Source organism: Canis lupus, chromosome X, assembly GCF_003254725.2.
Source record: "Canis lupus dingo isolate Sandy chromosome X, ASM325472v2, whole genome shotgun sequence".
Classification (NCBI taxonomy): domain Eukaryota; kingdom Metazoa; phylum Chordata; class Mammalia; order Carnivora; family Canidae; genus Canis; species Canis lupus.
This window is the reverse complement of record NC_064281.1, coordinates 102,673,203-102,697,938: the sequence shown is the minus strand read 5'-3', so window position 1 is coordinate 102,697,938 and position 24,736 is coordinate 102,673,203. Positions and strand designations below refer to the sequence as shown.

The window sequence follows — 24,736 nt, the reverse complement described above, 5'->3', positions numbered from 1 at the left end:
TTTTTCCCCATCACTTCCACCCCTTTATCACACATTACCCTTCCCCTTCATACCTCATCACCTCCTCTCCTTTATTTCCCACCACCCCTCCCTTTATGCCATTTATTCTACTTTAACTCTTCCATTCTCTTTATTCAACTACAGGTCTTCCCATCTTCCATTTTATTTTTACACCTCATCACCCTCTTCCTCTTTATTCCATGTCACCCACCCCTCCCACTTATTCATCACCCCTGTTTTTTATCCCCCATAACTTCCCTTTTGTCCTCATCATATCCATCCCTTTATCCCATATCACCCTTCCACTTCCCCCATCACCTCTTCCTCTATTCCCCATCACTCCTCCCCTTTTGTCCCTATTACCTCCACTTCTTTATTCCACATCATTCTTCTCCTTTATTCATTATTCCCTCCCCTTTATTCATGTCATGTCTCCCCATTATTCCCCATAACCCTTCCTCTTTATTCCACATGTCCCCTCTGCTTTTCCCCCCTCTGCTTTATTCCATTCCTTTTCATCCCTTTAATCCATGTCACCCTCTCTCCTTTATTCCTCTTCCCTCTCTTTCCCCTTCAGCTCCAATCAGTTTCCCAACTCATCAGCACAATTTTCAAATTAAAACACACACACACACACACACACACACACACACACACGGTAAGCCATGAATATGCTGTCACAATACAGATGTTTATTAATGATTAAGTGCCAGAGAAGTTTTAACAATCACAAATCTTCGAGCTCTGTGGTTGTTACCCATTGTGTGATCAATTTCTATCCCTCAATACAATACATTCTTCATTCTGTGGACCTTAGCAGTTGTTACCCATCAATATCAGCTATAATTTTGGATGTCATACATAACCCATATCTGTGTGTTACCAGAGCATGTCCCGCAAATTTGTACCGTCCTGCATAGAGGAACTACAGAGACGATAGGTAAGAACATTTTAATCAGGTGACTTTAACTACTTGGAACTATGTGTTTCTACCTAACTAGCTGTTTTGCTGACAACAGGGTGTGAAATCCAGCTGTCTGTAAAACAGATCTAGGTAATAAAATCAGATTTTTCCTCTAACTTTTGATCCCAGAAGGCTAGTTAGGCTTATATTTGAGGTTTCCCTGTTAGCATGACCTGAGCAAAACTGCACAGAATTTTGGGAGTGGCTGTTGGATGAGCCATTGGTCTAAATAATTTGGAGGGGAGAAAATCCTGAGGTGGTGGAGTTGCTGCGGGGACACGGCTATGAGTTGGTGTGACATGGTTTAGCATTAATTGTTTGTCAGCTGTCAGTAGGCTGACCTAACGTCCTAGCATGCGTCTTGAGGGCCTTTCCAATTGAGCTCTCGGGAGGAAGGAAGGAAAGTCAGGAAAAACATGCAATTCCCTTTTGGGGTGAGGGAAAGCACCTCGAGATTTGTGAGCTTCTCTGGGACAAGGTGTTACCACAAATGTCACATCAATTAATTGAAGGGCTGCAGTGTGGGAAAGCCAAGATCAGGGGTAAAAGAGAAAGGCAAGGTAGCACCAGGGAGCCTGGGCATGACACAGAAACATCTCTGCTTTTACTAGCTAAAGGAACCAAACATCCCCAGTGAAGGGGCTGGCTGTGTGTTTGGAATTCTCAGCCTGACCCGAGCATCAGGTGGAAATCCTTCTTACCCTCAGATCTTTACCTTCAACAGTCTCCTCAATGTTTCCTGTGACATCCCAGGTCTACCCCCACCCTTTTCCCCTGTCCGGCACCTTATAGAAGGAAAAACATCTAAGGAAAGAAGTAGCCGATGCCAGTTTTGGCCTCCTTCTCCCGGGGCACACGGAGCAATGGGCGGTCTTGCTCCAGAATGGGAGGGTTACCCGCTCCTTCCTCATCGTCATGGGAACGGGCAGTGCCGGGAGGCACAGCTGGCTCCTCAGAGGAACCTGGAAAATAGCAACAATGTTAACTCCTTATATTTCTAGACTTCATACTTTGCATAGCACCCAAGGGACTAAGACCTAATTTTGCCCTTCAAATGCAATATGAGGCAAGAAGCTAGGATAGGAATGACTATCCCCATTTGACATGTTAAGAAGACTGCGGCCTAACAGTAGAACATAGATCTCTAAATCTAGGCCCACTGTGGAAGGTGGTGGGGATAGGGCTGAGTTAGAGAACAGAAAGAGTGAGACAGATACCCCGTGCTCAGAGCAAAAGGACAATACCACCAGGAAGGTGGGGAAGAGGGAGGCCTCCTAATAACCACCACCACCCTACAACCAGCCTGACTAATTTCACTAAGCAAATGAGTAACAAAGCTGGAGCTGGAAGCTTACAGCACTTCATGGAGGGGAGAAAGCAGGTGTCGGTCATCAATGACTCTGGGGAGGACTTATGGTCCATGACTTGGCCAGGCCAAGATTTGTTTTTAAGGAGGGTGGTATCTACAGGAAATGTAACATCTGCATCTTCTGTATGGAACTGGATTGCCTTGGGATGCCAAGCTTCTTTAGAGTCAAGATCCTTAGGCATTGGGACAACTTCCATATTCATGATTTCTTCAAGACTGACAGCCAGGTCTGGCTGAGGGTCTGGAATTGTGTTGAGAATGGAGACCTCTTCAGGCTCTGGAGCCAAATTGGTAACTTCATCCTCTTCAAAAGTGTTGGCTTGGTCTTTTTGAGAACTGGGAATTTCACTGTGGACTTTAGCATCTCCAGGCTCTGGAACCACATTAAAAACTGAGTTGTTTTCAAGACTGGGGTTTTCTTTAGAGTCTTGGATTCCACTGACATCAGAAGCTTCTTTGTGCCCTGGGATTTCTTCAGCATCTGAGGCTTCTTCATCGTTTGGGATTCCACTCATAGCTGAAGATTCTTCTTGGTCTTGAATTTCATCAATCTCAGTCACATCTTTAGGGCTTGTTACCACATAGAGAACTGGGACCTCCTCAGGGATGGAGTCTTCTTCAGAGCCAGCAATTCCATTGATTTCTGGAGTTTCTTCCTGATCTGGAATTGCATCAGCATTTAAGGATTCATCATCATTTGGGATTTCATCAAGAGCTGGGACCTCTTCAAGATTAGGATCTTCTTCAAAACCTGGGTTTTCATCATTACCTGAAGCATCTACATGGTCTGGGATTTCATGGGTGTCTGGGGCTTCTTCATTGGTTGGGATTACATGGAGATAGGAAATTTCTGCAAGGTCAAGATTTTGGTTGTCTTCACAGTCTGGTCCTTCTTTAGGGTCAGGATTTGGGTTTTCTCCAGGATTTGGGATTTCTTGCACATTGGGGGCTCCTTCAGGGTCTGGGACCATATCAAAATATGGTATTTCTTCAAAGTCTGGGATTTCAATGAGTTCAGGAGCTTCATTATCAGGGTCTAGAATACCTTCAAGGGGAGGAAGATCATCAAAAATCAGGGTATCATCATTGTCGTCGTCATCATCTTCATCTTCTTCATCAAGCTCTGGGATGCCTTTGAAATGTGGGCCTTGAATCTCAAGGTCATTTGGGATCTCAAGACCTTGAACTTCCCCAAAGACTACTCCTTGATTGAGATACTCATATACTAGCTCTTCGTGGACTGACACATCTTCCTCAGAGGACTCAACTTCCTCAAGGGACTCATCTTCAGCAAGGACCTGGCCTTCACCAAAGGATTGACCTTCAGCAAGGGCCTGATCTCCAGCAAGGGCCTGACCTCCAGCAGGGAACTGACCTTCATCAAAGGGCTTGCTCTGACCAAGGACAGCTGCCTGGGCTTCAGCAGAATTTTCCACTGGATCAGAAAGTAAAGCATCCTCTTCCATCTTTATGCGTGCACTCCTGGATGGGAATGAATTTGAAAAAGCGAGTCAGTTTTTATCCTTAGTTTGTCTAACATGATGGTGGTCTGGGATTAGAAGGAAATTCTGCACCAGGCTAAGCTTAAACAAACCAAGAAAACACTCACTGGATCTTCCTCAAATTCCTGCGTCTGATAAAGTCCAGGGCTTCAGGACTGGATTTCCATACACGCTTAGCAACCTGCTTCTGAATATGGGGAGGCACCTGAGAGTAAAATGAGCAATGTTAGCCTTTATTACATGACATTTTTATTTTTTTATTTTTTTGCATGGCATTTTTAAATTTACACTCATCCTTATCAGGACTGAAAGCACCATGACCAGCTAATGTAGGAGGAATTTCTGGGAGATTTGGTGGCTACCTTCTTTGGCTACCCTCAGGGATATATGTACAACTCTCCCTTGCCTTGAGAGTAGGAGAGAGATAGCTGTGAAATAAATTTGCCCAGAAGTTCCATTTACCTGGAAGAGGATATCCCAGTTATCAATCATGGCACGGACCACATTGACAGAAGCAACATAATGGTCAATCCCCAGTCTTGTCTTCCTGGACTCCCTCTTGGCAAATCTCCCTTTCTTCAGGAGAGCAGATCCAAACACCAGAGCCAAATTGGTGGAAGTCATACGGTTGCCTGAAACCTATGAAAAGGAAAGCAGAAAGTGATTGCCTCTGAGGTGCTGATGGAAATAACACCAATATAAATGTTTCATTTTGTTCTTATTTCCCTCTCCCACTGTGTGTCTCTGTCTCTGTCTCTCTCTCTCTCTCATATATTCCCACAATGTCCCCTACTACTCTCTCATTGCCCTTTTCCAGAGTTGGGGTTTTTGTTGTTGTTGTTGTTGTTGTTGTTATTACCAACTGTCCATCAATGCCAATGGAGTCCTCGCAGTTCTCAGTAATTTTATGCAGGGCCTTCAGCAGACGCTCCAGGGTGTCACTATGGCAGGGTGGCATCAGGTAAACCAGCAGTTGCAGTGCAGAAAGCTGATCCTGCGGCTTTAGAGCTAGAAGAAGGAAAATAGGGGCTGGCTCAGGGGGCTAGCCTTGGCAGCAGCCAGATACCAAGAGAGATGTGATTATGCTAGAAAACTGAGGAAATCTATGGAGAAAGTACCCAGGCATCTTGTCTTTGCCTATTCCCAAAGCATTTGAACTCAGGAACTCTAAAAGTAAGAAAGTGCTCCCATCAAAACCAGACCCCTTCTATAGAACCTAGGTTCTTCTTTGCCCTAAGAGGACACGCGCAGCTTCAAGAAACTCTAGAGAAATTTCCAAACAATAGATTTATGATGGAATATTAAGAGATACAGAGAAAGTAATCTGGATATGTGTTTTCATCTTCTGATGTTTCTTCTGTTTTAGTTCCTTGGGGTCCTGCAGCCAGAGCTCTGTCCTGATACCCCTATATCCCCCCTACTACTTCCTTTCCTTGCCTAAGAAAGGAGAGCAGAACACTCACTTGCTGTCAAAAGGAAGGACATGTACAGATCATCTGGCAGCAGCGAGTCCTTCATGTCACGGAAAAACTCCTTGAGGAGTGCAGCCACATCATGCACATTCTGAGTGTCATCCAGCACTACATCCAGACCTTGATCAAATTCTTCACGGAGCTAGAAAGAAGAGAGAGAATACATGGACCCTCTGCCCTGCCCACCTCAGGCCTCCACCAGACATGAACACACCCCCACCCCCCACACACACACCCACACACCTGCTTTTCCTCACTCAAGGAACAGAAGTATAAACATAACCAATTTACCTCCCGCACTCTCTCCTCCGAGTATTCCAGAGTGAAAATCCCCACTGTGCTTAAGCCTGAAAGAAAAAAACAGGGGATGCTAAGTATATCTGGTCCCCCTCTCCCTGGCATTTCCATTCTCCCCAGCTGAATCCCAACCCCAACTGGTGGCAGGGGAAGGTTCCCATCCTCAAACCCATTTCTCTCCCCATTTCTAGAACACCATTCTTCCCCTTTAATTGCCTCCTACCTTGATTTAACCATCATTTTTTTTTCGGTCCCCTTACCATGTTTTTCAATGAAGCTGCAGCAAGCCTCAACAACCTGGGGTATTTGTTTAGCAATCGGATTGAGGCTCATTTTCCTTTTGGATCCCAGAAGTCGCTGGCCAATTGGAAAGGAAATCTTGGAAAGTTGCAGGGTCTGCAGCAGCAGGGCCCCATCCTCCAGTTCAGCCAGGCTGTCCACAGATACTGCACCCTGTAGAGAAACCCAGAGTGTCTTAAAAATGGGCGCGGGGGCTGGAGTGTCCCTTTGGACCTTCCTGAGGATTCGGTCACATTAATAATAGGAGACATTCTCTCTGTGGCAAGCCAGTTACACCCCTCCAATATGTTCCGTTCAGCTCCCCCTCCCTCTGAGGACACAGGCCTTGACCCTCCCATCCCATTCACCCACATTCCTGGATGCCTCAGGAAGGGTCACTGCCTGAACCCTGGAGTGTTTAACTCACTCGACGTCCACGGCGAGTAAACTCCCGGGGCAAGGAGGGCTCATCCCGTCTACGACTGAAAAAGCGCCTGATGCGGCCAAACATCCTTTGCACCACGTTTCCCCGACGACGGCCTGCAGCCTGACCGGTGGATTCTTCAATCTCCATCGCGGCTATTAGTTCAAGATGCTTGCGGCGGGTAAGCTCATTCACCAGCACCTCTTCCAGACGAATGCCAAATGTCTTGAGTGATACAGCTGGGGAGCCAGGGAGAGAAAGAATGAGAAACGTCAACGCTCCGCAGCGCTTAAATCAGGAGGAACTGCAGGGGCTGTGGCACACCTCTCAGCAGCCGCTGGCAGCCAACCCCACCCCTCCAGACCCGCAGCGCCCCTTCCCGGGGAGTGAGCCAAAAAAGACCCTGCAGTGGTTTGGCGAAAAGACTCCTCTCCACTCAAACTACCCCGATGGAGCTCAAGGTCCCTGCCTTAAGTCCTGCCAGGGGATGACAGCCTTGAAGCAGTGAGGGCAGTTTCTTCTGGGCGATCCGTCTGAGGTGGATGCACTGGGAAGGCTTAGGCAGATCAGTTGGGACCGCCCTGTGCCTGTAGCCAGTGGGCCATTTCCTGAAATCATCCCCTACGGTGTTGGGAGGGGGAGTGACCCCAAAATCAGTGGGCATCGCCCAGCCTCCAGTAACCAGGGACACAATGGCGGGGGGGGAGTGGGCAGCGTTCCATTTATTTCCTACCAAAAGTAATAGAGCCCCTCACCCCTCTGCTGTCCTCTCAGAATCAGGAACCACTTCTCAAAGGTGTTTGGACGGTCAATATGTAGAGCTATGGGAAGAGAAAAAAAGACACGCGCACTCACACAAATTGGATTTAATCAATGTCGAAAACATCTCAACGTATTGATCCACAGGGAGGGGTATAGCAAACAACTCAGTCCAGGATGCTGAAAGTGTTGTGTTTGCTCCCAGCCTCAGTTTCCCCGTTTGACAACGGGACCAAGCCTATCTACCACACCTGAGACTCGAAGAATTTAACCAGATCAGATGATCGGAGGCGCGGCGTGAGCACCGCACACCGTGTCAAGCAGGGTAGTAATTCCACTCAAGGCTTCAAGCATCAATTGCTGGCTCCATGGCTCCCGGACAGTGCAACAGGCTAGGGGAGGGGCTCCGCCTGCGGCGGCAAGTAGGGGTCGCCAAGTTCCTATGGATGCGCTCGCGCCTGGGCTGCCGTCCGCTCCCAGCGCCGCAGTCCGAGAAGCGGCGACTCGTACTGTCCTGGCGCTCAGACCCCCGGCAGCCAGGTCTCCACGACCCTCGCGTGGCTACCTCAGGCCACGCCCTCTGAATGCGCCTGGCGAGCCCGCCGCCCCCACACTTCTCACTGCCGCAGGGGGGCCCCTCGGCCCGTGCGCCCCCTCCTTCCCACCTCCCCCTGGGCGGCCGAGTCCGCTCGCACTCCCGGTCCCCGCACTCTCAGACCCCATCCAGGGTTCCGTACAGCCCGCTCACCCGCAGCTGGCTGAGGTGGGCAGCGCTCGCAGCGCACCTCCCGCCAACGCTCCCGCTCCCGCTCCAGAGCCCGCACCGCCCTCCCGCTCTGTGCCGGGATTGGCGTGTGTCTCTCCCAACTGTCTCGCTATCTCCCTGGACTCGCCATCTCTTGAGCATGCCGTCTCTGTGCGTCCCGGTCCTTTCTCGGAGTGTCCCTCTCGCACTGACTTGTTCGCGCACCGCACCTGGTGCGTCTGTCTCTTCACCTGCCCTCTGTCCACCTGTCTGTCCCTGCCATTCGCCTGTCTGTCTGACCGCCCCTCCAGCCCCCAGGTTTTGACCCAACTCAACTAATCTCGACCTCCCCCACATTCAGCAAATACCCTTCAACTCCCGCTTCCTCAGTTGTCCCGGCACCAAGGGACCTGAGAGGGAGCCTCTCCTACCCTCCTGGACCCCCGACTCGGCCCGTCCTGCCCGGGGTCCGCTCGCCCGAAGGAGGGGACGCCACGTTCCGGGCCAGCTCACCTCTGTTAGGTTTGAATTCAGAGAGGAAATGTCTGGCCACGAGTTCGTGGTAAGCAGTCTCTTGCAGCTTCAGACGCTCCAGCTCCGACAGACTGTGTATCGATATCATCTTCGTCCTGCGGTCCGGATTGTGTCCTGGGGCTCCTCCCAGGACGTTTACTAAAAAAATAAAGGCGGACAATAACAGCAAAGGGGGCATGATTCTGGGGCACAGTGTCCTTGCTGCCTTCAGAAAAGGAATGCAGCCACCCATTCTGGAATCGATGATTATCAAGGCTGCATCATCCAATTGTCACTGGACCTGGTGGAAGGAGCTATGGGGGGGAGGGTGGCAAAGGGGGAGGGAAAACTGGGAGGCGGCTTCACCCTCAAGCAGAGCTGCCTCTGGTTGCTTATTTAAAAAAAAAAAAAAGAACTTAAAAAAAATCAGCCCTGAACCGACAGTCCAGAAAACAGAAAGCCCAATTAGGCAAAAGGAAAAAAGGGGAATAAAAAAAAAAAAAGAAAAAAGAAGGAAAAAGGATTAAAAGAAAACCAACCAACCTTACTCATAATTTTGAAATGTACACTGAGACAAGAATAAGGTAATATTGTCCATCAATTAACTAGGACATTGATGGAGTTCATTTTTATTTTTTAATGATACTACTCTATGCTGTCCAGGTTGAATGAAATGGGCACATCCATCTAGGTTAGGAGCACTGAAAATTTGTACAGCTCTTCCAGAAAGCAAACTGGACACATAAGTATGGAGCCAAATATCATCCCCAGGCCCTTTGACCCAGTAATTCCCTTCTAGGAATCTATCCTAATGAAATCTTCCTTCAGACAGGAAAAACTATATGTACATAAGCCATAACAGGAAAGCATTTAAGGAAAAAAGCTAGCCCAGCAACAAGACTAGTTATATAAATTATGGAATGACCACAGTCTGGAAAATTATGTAATCATTAAACTGATGTTTACAAAGAGCTTTTAAATAGCAAATACAAAATATAGAATTGTATTAATCATGATTACAACCATGTGAAGGAAAATATGCACAAAAATAAAAGAAATGCACCCCAATACAAACAGCATCTGTATTAAGTGGTAGGATTTTATTTGCCTTATGCCTTTTCTCTATTTATCAAAAATTGTACAACTTGATTATATTTTTTTCATGAACAGAACATCAATTTGTACCAAAACAAACAAACATCATGTCCAGGCCATTTCTAATGAGACTCCCTACACAGGATTGGTGATCAGAGTGAAGTCTTAGTGTATTGGCAAACCTGTTCTATATGTCCCTTCTCCATGGTACCTATCTCAGGCTCCTCTGGGGCTTCATAGGATCCCCCAGTGGGGATCTCTCTGGACCCCATGCAGTATTCTTTCCTGCACATCCTGGCCTCTGTTACTCATTTGCTCTTTCATTCATTTTTTAAAAAATCGATATGAACTGCCTACTTTGTGCCAGATACTAAAGATTCAAATATGAGCAAGATAATGCTACTCTTTTCATAAAGGATCTAACAGCGAAGTGAAGGAAATACGCAAGGCAGCAACAATTTACAAAACCTTGTGATAAGTCAATGGCCAAGACATAAACAAAGTACTGTGAGAGCAGAACATCTAAGTCAGCCCTGGGGGCAAGGGGTGTGGAGAAATGGATGTCCAGAGAGAGAACAGCTTGTGCAAAGGCAGAGAGATGGGAAAGAGGTTGTTATATTCTTAAAACTGTCCAAAGGGGATGGAAGGAGATAAATCTGCATAGGCAGGGATGAGCTCAGGGATGGCCCTGTAAGCCATGTTATGGAGCTGGACCTTCTCCTGAAGGCAGTAGACAACTACTGCAGGGTTTTCAATAGAGAGTGACAGAGTCAGAGCTGCAGTTGGAAAAAGCACAGGAAGCAGTGAAAACCCGGGTTTGGGTAGAGTCTGAAGCAGGTAGATGAGCCAAGAGGCAACGAGATGCTGATACTAGCCATTGTCACTGGGGCTGGGGCAGGAAATGGATTTTATGGGTAGAACTGATGGAACTCAGAGGAATTGTGATAAAAAGGAAAGAATTTAGGACAGCTCCAAAGGTTATGGTTTGGAGTGAGTGAGTGAGTGGATGCTGGTTCTTGACAGAGAAGATAATTTGGGGAACTAAACCTTTTGATAAGAAGGGAAATGGTCACATGTCATTTTTTTTCTGAGCTCCCCTTTTCCATGGAGTTTTATGGTAACATTCTATATATTATAGTTGAGTGGGGGGAGGGAGCTTAAATCCCAAAGATCAGGTACATATATGGCTTTGACAAAGGAAAAGTAAGTAGGAGTTTATTATTCAATAATCTAATACATGAGCTCTGTCCAAAAACAAACACAAGCAAACCCACAGACCCACAAAAATCCCACCCCTCTTTTGTTTCCAAAATTTTCTTTGCCTACTTTCCTTGATGGCCAAAGTCATGCATATCAGTAATAAATTCTTGCCAGATAACTAAGGTGCAGTATGAGAAAAGACCAGGAGTCTTTCTATGGCTTCAGAACTGAGCTAGCAGGAAAATCCTTAACATGGATTTTTTTAAAGCTATTTTGACTGCAAAGCACCATCCCCTGGACCCAAGGTGAATGCCTAAGCCCAACTACTAAACTGCATCCACAAGACTGATCATTTTAACCAAAGATTATGCACAGCACCCACCTCAGTCCTAGACTAAGTCTCTAGCAAGCCCCCATTCACAATAGCAGGTCCATAACCTATTAGTCCAGGGTCTCATCCTGACACACACAGCCTAGTTCTGGCTGAATTTTTCTGACATTACTCTCCCTTTCCCCCTTTCCTCCCCTTTCCCCTTGCCCCGATCCAGACATTTATGTACCTGTTTTGGAGTTGCAGCTACTTCTTCTTCCAAGGCTTCCCAGATCTGGTCATCCAAAGAGTAGGCTGGTTCTTTTACCCAAAATCAAGATGAAAATCGATCCCTCTCTTCCCCCAAAATAAGGTAAGAACAAACAAGAAAACCTCAAAACAACACCAGCCAAAAGAGAGAGAGAGAGAGAAAGAGAGAGAGAAGCCTTTGAGAGATGAGTCAGCCTCGATGCTTACAATTACGAAGGAAATCAAAGGCCTTAGAATAAACCGTTTGTCATTGCCTCCTGCTCAAAGATAGAGGGCTAAACTTAAGAGCAATCATATGCTGCAGTTGTACCAGTAAAACTGACACTGTCTTGCTTGCCTTCAAGTCTCCCAAGGCACCAGGAGAATACAGGACAGAGCAGAGTTAGGGAGGCCAGTGTGCCCAAACAGGAAGCAGATGGAAAAGGTGTGTAGGGGGGCAAGTAAGCCAACTTCTATGCCACCACGAGACAGAGAGGCAGGTATCAGGTTTGTAAGATCTGAATACTTGTCTTTAGGCCTGGTTTTCCAAGCTCCTCATGGGGAACAAGGTGCCAAGAGACCTCTGGCCCCAAAGTGTCTTCCCCTTCCCCCTTCAGCATGGGGCTGGCCTGAAGTGACCACAACACCAAAAAATACACAAGCAGGAAGGGGAAAAGCAGGACCTATCAAGCAGTACCTATCAGTTTCAGCCTAGAATTGAAGACATTTGCAAAAATAATATCCTAAGACAAATATCTCTGGAGTTACAGCTAGGTAGAACCAAGTGCAAAGCCAAGCTTTACCATTTGTTACCTGTGTGACCTCAGGAAAATCAGTTGAATTCCCTGAGCCTCAGTGACTTCCTCCATAAAATGGGGAATTGATGCAATACCCACTTCAGCAGTTGTGTGAGAATTCAATGAATAATGTATGTGTGATATTTAGCATTGGTTTTTAATAAACACATTGATCTTGAAGGTTCTTTGCAAAGGGTCTGAGTTTACCAGAAAATATCATGTTTCAAAAGTAATTATATAAAATTAGAATTTGTATCAATGCATACAACATCTTACTCTGTTCAAGCTCTGCTAAATTTGAATTAAATTAAAACAGGTAAAGAGGGATCCCTGGGTGGCGCAGCGGTTTGGCGCCTGCCTTTGGCCCAGGGCGCGGTCCTGGAGACCTGGGATCGAATCCCACGTCGGGCTCCCGGTGCATGGAGCCTGCTTCTCCCTCTGCCTGTGTCTCTGCCTCTCTCTCTCTCACTGTGTGCCTATCATAAATAAATAAAAGTTTAAAAAAAAAAAAAAACAGGTAAAGAGGGCAGCCCCGGTGGCTCAGCAGTTTAGCGCCTGCCTTCGGCCCAGGGCGTGGTCCTGGAGACCTGGGATTGAGTCCCACGTCGTCGGGCTCCCTGCATGGAGCCTGCTTCTCCCTCTGCCTGTGTCTGTCTGTCTCTCTCTCTCTCTCTCTCTCTCTGTGTGTGTCTCTCATGAATAGATAAATAAAATCTTAAAAATAAATAAATAAATAAATAAATAAATAAATAAATAAATAAATAAATAAATCAGGTAAAGAGATCTTGGGAGACTGTTGGGAATAGATCTTTCTTCTTCAATCTCCAATGGCATCAGGTCAAGTCTTTAAAAAAATCTTACAAATTTAGGAAAACTAACTATATAGCTTAATTTTTCAAATGCTAGTATTCATGTTAGTAAAATGCCTATATGTCTCAAAATTTGTTTTTCTTTTGAACCATCCAATTTTACATTGTCACTGGCAAAAGAAAGCATAGTTATATCTAGATCAGTCAAGGGGCTAGGATATTAGCAGATGTCGAAAGAGAGAGCTTGAACAATGAGCAGAGGGACACCCAAACCAAGTCTCCAGCAATACAAAAAGGGGAAATACACATAAGTGGCGGCGTCAAGCTTGTTCCTCACGTCCTCCCGAAATGCATGGCACAGATGGAAAAACAAATTAACCAAATTAACGTCAGAAAGGTCACCCGCTTCAACATTGTGAGGACAGAAATGCTTTCATCTGGGCATAAATTCACAGTCCTCACAATTTGGAGGACTCCATTGCTCCCATCAAATAGTTTGGGATAGCAGAGTGCTTACTAGTAACCACCTATGAGAATAAAAGTAGGGGCTGCACTGATTCCATCATTTGAATCCTTATAAACTAGGCACTTTATGGCACCATCAGAATTTTGCTCCAAGCCTCTGATAGCTCCTTGGAGTTTGAGACATTGATAGTGGATGAGGGTGAGTGGCCAGCAAGCATTGTGTCTAGGTTATTCAAATGTCTACAGGCAGCGACAATGGATAAAGACATCCCCAATAATATATCACAACATGGGAAAAAGACACAGGTCTCTAGATGAAAACATTTCGACACTAGTTTGGTCTGCTGGCACAATACCTCACCTATCCCTGAGCATTACTGAGTTAGCCTCTAAGTTGTTATCCTGTAACCGGCATTTAGGCAAAGGCTGCAGTCATGTTGAACAAAATGGCTCATTTTATCCTATGCAGTAATTGTACCCCAAGATAATTAAATTTGGGGACAGTGTTCTTCGATATGTAGAGTCAGCTTATCACACCATAGCCAAAACTCACAAACTGGAGGTAGTGTTGTTAAAATATATTGAGAAAAGTTCTGGCTTCAGGAAAAAAGAATGTTTCAGGAACTGCCTAGTATATTAGAAAAGATCAGAGAGAGAAGAGACCTTAGCCATCACCTAGTCCAAAGCTTCCTTGTTCCACAGTTCAGAAAATTGAGGCTCAGAGAAGGACAGAAGTTTGCCCAAAGGCACACAGCAACTTAACAGCAGAATCTAGAAAAGAACCCAGTTCTTCTCAGTCCTAGGGCTCTTTCCACTGCCCCATACACCTTTACTCTTAATAGCTGCCAAATAACACATAGCTAACTACTGAAATCAAAAGAATGGACACATAATCAAAGTTTGATTCCATAAGCCAGAAGAGGTCGTATCTGAAGGTAGACAACCACCACAAATTACAATCTCTTTGTAAAATAAGAACAATCCTCATCCTATAGAATGTAGGATGCCCTTTTTAAATGTTATTGACTAAAGAAACAACTGGAGCCCAGGATGGTGAAAGGCAATCTTTATGCTACAAACATCCCAAAGGATAGTGCAAACGAGGTGATGTGACACCTAATACAATGAGCTATAGATATTCTCACTATTATCTGCAGGATGTGTCAGAGCGCACAGTAGTATTGGCATCAGCAAGCTGTGTAACAGTTTATCTGTTTTCCCCCTTAGGTTGTTGCTTTTATTATGCCATGGCAGAAAAAGTAAAAACTAAGATGTTCCATCAATAGGAGGGAACGTGTTTTTAAATGTCTACTTTGTCTCATACATCTCATTTTTCTCAAAAGCTTTCAATATGCTCATTATGTCTGGGTCCTAGCACACAATAGGTGTGCAATAAGTGTTCCTTAAGTGAATCATAGGATTATAAACTTTGAAGGTTTTGAAAGAACATAAATGTCTTGTAATTAAAACAGAAACAGCTATTCATGATTCATGGATAAATGAATCATGCTATTTTATTCTCACAACAACGCCTGGGAAGGAGGGAGGTTGGGTATTATGTTTCCCCGTTTTACAGAAAACAACAAACTAGGGCTAGGGAGAGGTTGTGACTTACCTGTAGTTGCACAAAAAAGGCCATGGAGGATCTGATCTGGGAACCAGCTGTCCCTATCTATCCTCAGGCCAGGCCTTTGCCTTTCCCACCAAATCATGGTATGTCTTGGTTGTTCACCTGCTGTCCGGAACTGGAACAGTCTGAATTGTGACTATCTTCTTTCCTAAGAAGGCAGCTGGATTTCTGAAGTCTTATTTATACACACTATTCTTTAGAAATGGGAATAGAGGTAGATTAGATAGATTTATCAATTGATAGATATGATAGGTAAATAAGATGATAATAAGAGAGAGAGCTGGCTCAGAAAAATAAGACTATTATGAAAGATAGAAGACAGGAGGAGATAGAGGAAAAAGGCATCAAAAGGCCTGTGTGTTCCTCCCACCACATCCCTCACCCTGGCCTGCCCCAAGCTGACAGTGTGCCATCCTGAAAAAGTCCTGACATACGGACTGGAACTTGGGTTCAAATCTCAGCCCTGCCACATGTAAGCTCACACACTCACCAACCAAGTGACCTGTAGCAAATTATCTCACACTTCTGAGCCTCAAGTTCCATCACCTTACAAAATAAGAATCATGATACCTGTTAGGTGTGATTGTGGTAAAGATTAAATACAAGGCAGGGCAGAATGAAATAATCCCCCAAAGGGCACAGTGCTGTACCAAAATATCAGAAAGTGAAATCTGAGAGAAAGACTGAACAGAAGTGTTACTATCTGGAATGAGGCATATAGTGTCTCTCTCTGGAGAGGGCCCTTGCACCGTTCTTTGAAAGCAAAAATGGGTACTCACCCCCAGTCAGCTGGAAGCATACTTTTTAGAGGGGATGCATTAAACTGTTTCTTCACTGGGTCTTTCAGTGCGTCTTACCTTGAGATGCAAGGTAACTAACTGTGGGGAGGGGGGCAGGAATGGGCTTTTAACCTAGGCTGTGAAATGTAGACAAAAGGGAACTGGCTCACAAAAGGGACTTAGTCTCTCCCTTTGGCTTCCACAGCACAGTGTGCAAGCCATCCATGTTAGAGATGGGGGAAGAAAGTAGGGAGACATATGGAGTGGAAAGCCCCAGTTTCTGCCCTTGGGCTCTTGCAGCCTAGTTGGAGGTCACACAAATGTCACAAGCCAGAAGGCCTGTCAAGAAAGGCCCATGGGCCTAATATCATTCTTCTCTGCGCTAATTTAAATACATCTCCTCTACTTTTTTTCCTTTAAGAAATACTAAGAACCGACTATTTTCTCAGGTCTGCTAGCACTAGGAAGACCCTTACTCAGCTGTAGGTTTTCAGTAAACTCTGATTCATTGTTCCTATCTTCTCAACAACCCTGTCACCTTAAGCACCCCCCTTTAAGACACACTCCCTTTCAGACACATGCATTGGCTCTCACAGACATCCATGCACACACACACATTCTCAAGCTCTCTCACATATGTATTTTTAGACATACAGAGAGAGAGAGAGAGAGAGAGAGAGAGAGAAAATGAATTCGCTACAACAGAGAAGGAGGGAAATGAGACTCTGCCATCAAGCATTTGTACCTGCAGACCACAGCTGGGGCTTCTACAGAGAGGACATGAGACAGAAAAGACCAATGGAGACACTCCCCCAAACTATTTGGACAGACCCCTAGGAAGGAAACCTTTAGAATAAAGTTGTTCTCAGAAACTGTGGTAAGAGCTTCCTCTTTTCCCTTCTTTGTTTCCCCACCCCCACCTGCTTTTCTTCTCCTTTGATTGTCTCTTCCCCCCAACAGGCATCCAATTTGCTGCCAGTTTTCTTTTTCAAAATCCTGTCTGAGTGGCTGTCATAGAGAATTGGGGCTGTGGGAGATGTTTTCCCAGTCGATGTCATGCTAAGAATGGTATTTTAGAACTACATTAAAATAACCACATTTTTAAAAAAATATCAATGTCTGCCTAACTACCTATCTATCCCCTCTTCAAAATTAGACCACCACCTTGGCTATGATGCAGGGGGAAAAACCCACCAAAAACAAAAACAAAAGAAACCTAGACCAAGAATCAGGAGCCAAGTTACTTAGCAGCTGAGTGGCCTTGGGGAAGTCGGTGAGCATCTCCAAGCCAAAACACAACTGGGGTGTTTTATTATCAGCTTGTTTATCTAAGAGCAGGGCAGAAACACAGCTCTCAAGTCTGCAGAGTCTTTGATACTTCCACAGGACTTTGTCAACTCCATGACATGGGGTCACACTGCCTATGTCCGCATTTGGGACAGAAAGGCGCCCTTCATCCCTCCGCGGGCCTAAGGGCGCCAGAGAGCCAAGGGTCTAAGCACATCTCCCTGTCTCTCGCTCCTGGAGCCCCAGCTCAGGCTGGCTGCCCTTGACCACAGCTAGGTGACAGCGGAAGAGGCGGCAGGGATGAGAACCCTCGTGGCGCGGACATTGCGCCCTCTGCCTGGGGTGCTGGTCCAGGGCCTCCGGCTGCCACCAAGCTGCGAGCACGGACTTCGGGCTGGGGTGTGCCACAGGCGTCCCGCCCCTGTGTGGCTCGAGAGAGCGCAGAAGCTGCAAAGTTCAACAAAGCCCCGCGGCGCGCAAAGACCCCTCTCAGCTCCCACTCCCTGCCGGGAACTCAAAAAATGAAAATTTGCTTGCGAGAGCTAGGGGTTAGAGCATTGAACGCGGAAATCTGGAACTTGTGTAGCACTCGCTGGCTTCCTCTCCCTCCCTCACGTGGGTCCTCCACTTGGAGGGACCCTCACCTCCCACTCTAGCCCCTCAGTGGGCTGCACTCAGGCCCCAGGAGCCCTGCCCCTGCACTACCTCTTGGCGACTCTCCTGGTCCGGCCAGGGAATCAGTGGCTGCGTGACCCGTTGGTCAGTCGTGCGGTTTGGCCGCGGCCTGTCCTGGGACGAGCTGCAGGCTCGGCTAGCGCTTGGCTCTGCCGCTCAGATTCCCCCACTCTGTATAAAGCTTTCCGCGGTGGGGCAGGGGCTGATTCATAGCAATTTTCAACGCAGCAGCCAGCTCAGTGCCTTACGCATACCTGTTTGCTAAATTCCCTGGGCTACTCCCACTGTTTCTCGCTGTACCCCACAATCTTCTCTCCCTTTATTCAAAGCTGATCTCTCCTTGGAGATTCAGCTCAGGAGTCCCTTCCTCTGAGTGCTCCAAATTTCACCTCCCCTGGTCATGCCACACAATCTCACATTACAAGCAAAGGAAAGGCAGAAGTGGAGGTTTAAATGGCTAAGAAACTTACCAAAGGGCACAGAGCTAATTAGTGGCAGAGTTGAGAGGAAGACCCAAAACTCCTGGATAGAAGCTCAGCGCACTTTGCTACCCTTCATTGCTTCCCTTCTTCCCTGATTGGTATGGCATTGGAGGGCAGGGAACATCTCTTGTTGGCCCTTTGCACACAGGGACTGCACCAGCTATAACCTCCTCCCCTCCTTGCCTCACTCTTTCTGCTCCTTGTTTCCTGTTTTGTCCAGGGCCTCTGCTCTTGCAAACTCAGAGACAAAAAGGTCATTTTGTTCAAAGTCCCGTGCAAGAGCAAACAGAAGCTGACTTTGCAAAGTCCTCTACCCACCTGGATGAGGATGGTCTCAGTAACCTCCCTCCTGCAACACACACACACACACACACACACACACACACACAACTATAGCCTTCATCATTCTTTTTGTAGCTTCTTGGCACCTTGTGAAATCAGAAGGCATCCACACCTGCCCAAACCATCTTACCTTCTAATACCTCTTCCCAAAACTGCTGCCCTTCCAATCTGCAGCCCAGCACTGGTATGTACAAATCACTGTTCAGTCAAGCAAAAATATATTATTCACAAGTACTAAATATTCTCATCTGATGCGATGAGGGTAACACGGGGTTATAAATGCAAGCTCTCAAATGGGGAGATTTCAAATATGCAATTACACCCCCTCCCAACTGGATTTTTCTCCTCTCCTGGACAAAGTAAATGGACAAAAGGAGGAGGGTATTGTTGACACAGAGGGACAGGAATAGAAAAGAAAGAAGAGAGTCAAGAATGTCACAGAGACTATGGGTGATCCTGGCAAGAGGGAAAGAGTAGGAGGCAGAGCCTGGGCAAAGTAGAGAAGGAATGAAAGGGAGGGGAGAGGAACGTGGGCTGCTGCTGACTTGAGGTGTACACAGATACTGGGGCAGCCCAGGGAGACATGGACTGCCTCCCCAAAAGCTCAGGGAAGTGGCTCTCAGATCTCCTGGATTGGAAAATTAGATCCAGGAACCCCATGGCAAGTCCCTTTTAACTACCCTAGCAAAAGGAGAGTTTCTGGCTCCAGCAGCCACAGGGGTGGCGCTCTTTGCACTTGAAGTACCACCTCGCCACCATCAGGACCAGGAAGATGCCCTCTTTTCCTCCTCCTTCCTCCCACCCCTCCCCCCCACAGTAATTCAATAAATCTTACCCAACACAGGAATGTAATTTGAATGCTCAGGGCAGTTTTCCTTTCCATTGAAGAAGAGGATCTCTCCCTCTCCTCCTGCTGCAAATGGGCTGGGTGCTGCCCCTTTATACATTCTAGAGCACCAGATCAGGAGAGGGGGAGAAAGGGAGGGAGCAGCAGTTTGAGGCTGGTCCAAATTGTCCCTGGCATCTCTCTCTCTCTCTCTCTCTCTCTCCTGTTGGATTTTTTTCTGTAGCCCCTCCTTCTGGCCCTAGCAGCTCTGCTCCCCTTCCTCACTGCAGCATCCTGCAGCCAATTTCCCCACCTTTGTGATAATGGGACTGATATTGGGGAGCATCCTTCTGGTGATGTTTGCTTTATAATGTAGGATCTTAGACTGATATACCAGGGAAGGATTTTAGTTGGGAGTGGGTGGGTGTCAAGAAGATGAAACAAGAAACCCATTCAGGTAGCCAACTGCCTTGTCAGGAAAGTAACACAAGTTGGTGTTAGGGGCAGTTGGGAGACATGATTTGAACCCCAGTGCACAGAGAGTCAATTTAGGCAGAAGAATGGCAGGTTGTCGGCTTGAGTTATAGTGATCGCCTTGGTAACATAAATACTGCACAATATAATAGTGAAAAGGTAGATCACTGAATATCACTCAGCCTCAGTTTTCTCAACTGCAAAATAGGGGAATAAATGCTCACCCCATAGCACCATGGGGAAGAACATGTGAAATAGCATCAGTATGGTACATATGGCCTGGCACAGAGGCCTTGACCCCTGGACCACCTTCTGGTGTTGGGCACAGGAGGGAAAAGGGCTTCCCCAAGGTCACATAGCAAGTAGCAGAATCAGGATTGGAATCTAGGTACCCCAAACACCCCCCCAAGAAGGGTGCTTTCCACCTCACTTCCTACTCTAAGAAGGCTGCCAGCGCTATCCTTGGGGACCTGGCTGGAGTGGAAGGGGGTGGGTGGGTTAAGAGCCGATTCTCTGAAGTTGTATACAGAGACTCTACCACTTAGCTCCAGCCCAAGGGCTCAGGTTTATGCTTCATCCCCCTGCTCATCATCACTCAGGTAATCTCCCCATGCCATCTTGGACTGATTCACTGCCACTGTAGTGCCACCTCTGCTGCTCAACTCTGAGACAGTGAGTGACTCACCCTCTAGCTGGCCAGGGCCTCTGCCCTCCAGGAAAGAGGCTTTCTTCTTAATTGACTGCAGAAGCCTCAGCCGCAGTGGAACAACGCCCTTCCAGACAGGCTTCAGGATGGAGGGCTTTGAGGAGGAAAGGAATAGCTCCCTACCCCAAAGCTACCACCTGTCTTGCCCACAGCATCTGGGGTGGCACTACTGGAGTCCTCTCTCTAGATTCCTTATGATAACTCCTTAAGTGTCCTCAAGTCTCAGCATTTCCAAAAGATTTTATTCAGGACATCTCTTGGTTGCATGTAATCCAGCCACAGTGTTGGACACAGTGTGTGGCACTGTGCTGGACACCCACAAGACATAAAGTAAGAGGAGATGTCCCTGGTCCCCAATGAGTGTTCATTACAAATTTTAAAAAAATTAACCTGGCAATTTGGTTAGGACACAGGGAGAAATAAATAAATAAATTAGTAAGTACCTGTGAGTAATGGAGGTGATGGACAGAGGCGCCTCACTGGAGTCCCAAGGACTGGGGCTGTAACCTGGAATGTCTTGTAACTATCAAGTGGCATCACTAAAATCACTGGTGCAAGCATTTCCCTTAAACACAGAACATCGCTTAAGGAATTGAATGCTAACTTTTTTTCTGGCATTGCTTAGGGGCATCGTCTGGTGGCCATTTATCCCTCCCCCTGATTCTCCAATTCCCCAAACTTTCAAATCTTTATATCTGATTAGGGTTGGAGAGAGGAGGAAGGGCTAGAAAGGAAGGGAGTTCTTCCAGATCTTAACTGGGATAAACACTTTGCATGTGTTTCCTCCTTCCAACTTCACAACCACCCCGCCAACATACCTCAGTGACTTGCTAAGCTAGTCACCTACAAAGCCACAGAACAGGGATTCGAAGTAGAACGACTCTGAAGCCTTCAGTACGGCGCTTTACACAATGCGCCGCAGGAGACAGATGTCCTCTTCCTCCACCTCTCCTACCCCCGCTGTCCAGTATATTGTCCAGGGAGGAAAGCAGGCGACCGGAGCCAGATAGTCATCTGGATTCAGAGCCTTCTGGAATAACCCCTGTAGCAGGTAGCCTGTACCTCAGAGTTTCCTGTGGGGGCTACCTCGCAGTGCAAAGCACCTTTGGCAACTCTACCGCCCCCTGCCGCCAGTGGCTCCACAGCCTTGGCCGCAGTTCTCGGGAGAGCTTGTGTGCTAAGAAAACAAAAAAACAAAAAACTCACCGGTTGCCCAAGAGCTGTCACAGGCTGGTGCGGGCTGCAGATAGCTCTACCAGATTTGGTGACATAAGCGGGAGGGAGGAACATATATGACGCCCTACTATGTGTCCAGCGCGGGGTCAGTGATTTTTATGCAGAAAATTAGTTGCTTTGCAAAATAGTGAGTTCTCCATGAAGAGAAGTCTTCAAGCTAGGTTAGGACAGGTTTCGCAAAAAGCTTCTCTGCAGATCTAAACTCCTTACTTCTTGAAACCAATAATGCCCTCCACCCTTAAGAGTTGTCCACTCTCCCAAAGATAGGAGGAAAAACACCCCCTGGGGGGCAAAGGTCAAGGCGCTGAAGGATCTGGGGGAGGGTACGGTAGGAGGAGCCTCCCGGGGGGTCGATTATACGAGGAAGCAGGGTCCCCGCGGAGCCCTAGCGCTAGCCACCCGCCGGCGGATTCCCCCAACCTTCCAGCTTTCCTAGGTTGCAACTGGCCCCCCGCCTGGACCCAATTCAATCCCTTTACTTGGGACTGGAGAACAGGCGTTAAGGGGGCAACACCTCAGGTCAAAGGGAAGATAGCGTCTGTGCCTTCACCGCCTCGCCGGCCCATCCCCCTTCCTTCTTTCCCCTCCTCCCCTCCTCGCCCCCTTCTCTTCCGCCCAGAGGGAAGGAGGGGGCGGGCTGTGTGTGTGTGTATGTATGTATGCATGTACGCGTGTGTGCGCGCGCGCGGATGCGGTTCGTCTGTGTGTGCGTTCGGTGTGTGGCTGGGTGTGGGGTGTGGAGTATATTTGGTTTGCGCTCGGACGTGGAGCGTGTGTTTTGCGCAGTGTTTGTGTGTGCATGCTTGTAAGTTGTACATTTCTGCCCGATTATAGTGTGACTATGTGGGTGCGATCTGGATGTGGGTGTGTTCGATGTATGATTTCTGCCGGGTTCGTGGTCGTGTTGTGGTGAGTGTGTATATGTGTGCAGTGTGTATATGTGTTATGCTCATTGAACCTTGTGTGCATAGGTGTGTTTGATGTGTGTTTACCCTTGGATGTGCTATGCCAGTGTGAGTTTATGGGTGGTGTTTGTTGGGGTGTATTGTGTGTGAGTGAGTTCATGAGCAAAATGTCTTTATGTGAGCCTACTTAAGCTGTGTGTGTTAAAAGGTTCATGTGCATGAAGGTATGGAGTGTGTGTGTGTGTGTATTTGGGTGTGATGTGTTCATGTGTGGGGGGAGATGCATGTGGCCAGTGTATGGGCTCAGATGGAGGGCTGGAGACCATGTGTATTTTGGAGTGGAGTGCTGCCTGAGCGGACTGGTATAGTGTGTGAGAGAACTGGGTTGTTAAGAGAATCCAAGTGACTGCGCTTGATGGGTGTTTTTTTTTTAATTGGGGGAGGGGCGTTGCCCAAGGACTGGGAGAAAGGAGGTAGGGACCAGAGACTCTGGCAGGGTCGCCGCTGGCTTGACCTGCTGTGTCTGGGTCCGCCTGCCCTTGGCTGGTGCGTCATCGCAAGGCCTGCTGGGGCAGGGTGTGAGCTTACCTGGCTGCTTAGAGGAAAGAAGAGGAGGGCGCTGCACGTGATTGGCCAGGTAGGGCACCTAGGGGCGCGGTGCAGGGGCTGGTGGGAGCAAACTGGAGAGATTCTTGGTCACTCGCCCAACACCCCTCCCCCCTGGAGATCCCAGTCCTTGCCTAGCTGAGCCCAACTATTTGCTCAGGGCCTTGCTGTTTCACATCTCCTTGGCTTTGTGTGGGCAGATCCAGTTGCCTGGAATCTCTTTTCCCCTGGGCCTCGTGACAAACTCCTACTTATTTTTCTAAGACCTAACTTAAGAGTCACAAAACTTTCTCTGATTTTCTCCCTCCCAGTTGAAGGCTCCCTCCTTTGAGCCACCATAATTACACTCTTCATACTTCTCATGACATGATCATACATAACTGGATACATAACTACAATTATTGGTCTCTCCTTTTAAACTCTGAGCTCCTGTAGAGAACGTCTGGGATATAGTAAGAGTAATGGTAGTGATCATCATAATAACGTTACCATTTATTAAGTACTTGCTGTGCACCAGGCACCAGGCTAAGTGCTCTTACAATCATTACCTCTTCGAGTCCTCACAATGACCCAATGAGATAGGTGGAGCTATGATTATCGCTATTTTATACATCACACATCAAGCTCAGAGTAGTAAAGTAACTACTCCAAGATCACACAGCCAGAGGGAGGTGGAGCTAGTATTTAAATACAGGTTTGCTATGTTCCCTAAACCTTTTTTCTATACCAGGCAGCCTCACCCAGTCTCCTGATTCCTGCTAGGCATTGAAGTCTCTATCAAACAGTATCATTTCTCAACAAATCTTTCTTTTGAGTTTACTGACAGCACCAAGAGTGCTCAGCATAATTACTTTCTTTGTCTCTCAGATAGCTGATACCTTCTCCACCTAATTACCTGCTTTGTTGACACCTCAAAATCTTTAATTACTCTAGGCTCATAAGCACCTCACCAGCTCCTGTTCTGGGAGCTCTCCTTAGGCTGGTGCTGAAAGATCAGAGAATGAGCATTGTCTAGCCATAGGGTCAGGGGAATTGGGTATGGAGAATGATGGAGGCGAGGGGTCAGAATGGAGTGAGGGAATGATTTCACAGTTCCCCCAGGCCTGTTTTTACAGCATTACCACCAGAAGTTGGTATGCAGTAAATTTCTTTTTTTTTTATTTATTTATTTATGATAGTCACAGAGAGAGAGAGAGAGAGAGGCAGAGACACAGGCAGAGGGAGAAGCAGGCTCCATGCACCGGGAGCCCGACGTGGGATTCGATCCCGGGTCTCCAGGATCGCGCCCTGGGCCAAAGGCAGGCGCTAAACCACTGCGCCACCCAGGGATCCCGGTATGCAGTAAATTTCAAGCAGGACAGTCATCTCCATATCAAGCTGCACATTGAAAAACAAGCAGATTCCCCCCCCCCCCAGAAAAAATTCCTGAATGGCCCTATTTTGTATTATTCATGTTTGGTGGGGGAAAGAGGGAGCACTGTGCTTGCCTAATGGGGCTCATGCTGCTCTAATGCCTTCCAAGCAGCCTCATATGAGAAA

General features: G+C 47.2%; 1 protein-coding gene across 3 annotated transcripts in view; it reads right to left on the bottom strand.

Annotated features, from left to right (window-relative positions):
- Nucleotides 1–679: 679 nt before the first annotated feature.
- Nucleotides 680–24,736, bottom strand: part of ARHGAP36 (Rho GTPase activating protein 36) — a 31,356-nt gene continuing 7,299 nt past the window's right edge. Inside the window, exons 2-12 of one of the 3 annotated variants that reach the window (XM_025431608.3) lie at nt 8,325–8,483; nt 7,063–7,128; nt 6,311–6,546; nt 5,865–6,057; nt 5,599–5,654; nt 5,299–5,449; nt 4,695–4,843; nt 4,298–4,474; nt 3,943–4,040; nt 3,709–3,815; nt 680–1,926 (exon numbers count right to left, since the gene is read on the bottom strand). In XM_025431608.3, the coding sequence (XP_025287393.1) occupies nt 1,769–1,926; nt 3,709–3,815; nt 3,943–4,040; nt 4,298–4,474; nt 4,695–4,843; nt 5,299–5,449; nt 5,599–5,654; nt 5,865–6,057; nt 6,311–6,546; nt 7,063–7,128; nt 8,325–8,483 (1,550 nt within the window). In that variant the 3' untranslated portion in view covers nt 680–1,768. Of the gene's footprint in view, nt 1,927–3,708; nt 3,816–3,942; nt 4,041–4,297; nt 4,475–4,694; nt 4,844–5,298; nt 5,450–5,598; nt 5,655–5,864; nt 6,058–6,310; nt 6,547–7,062; nt 7,129–7,317; nt 7,587–8,324; nt 8,634–24,736 lie in introns of those variants that run through there. The other 2 variants (XM_025431607.3, XM_035711319.2) reach the window with 2 other exon arrangements.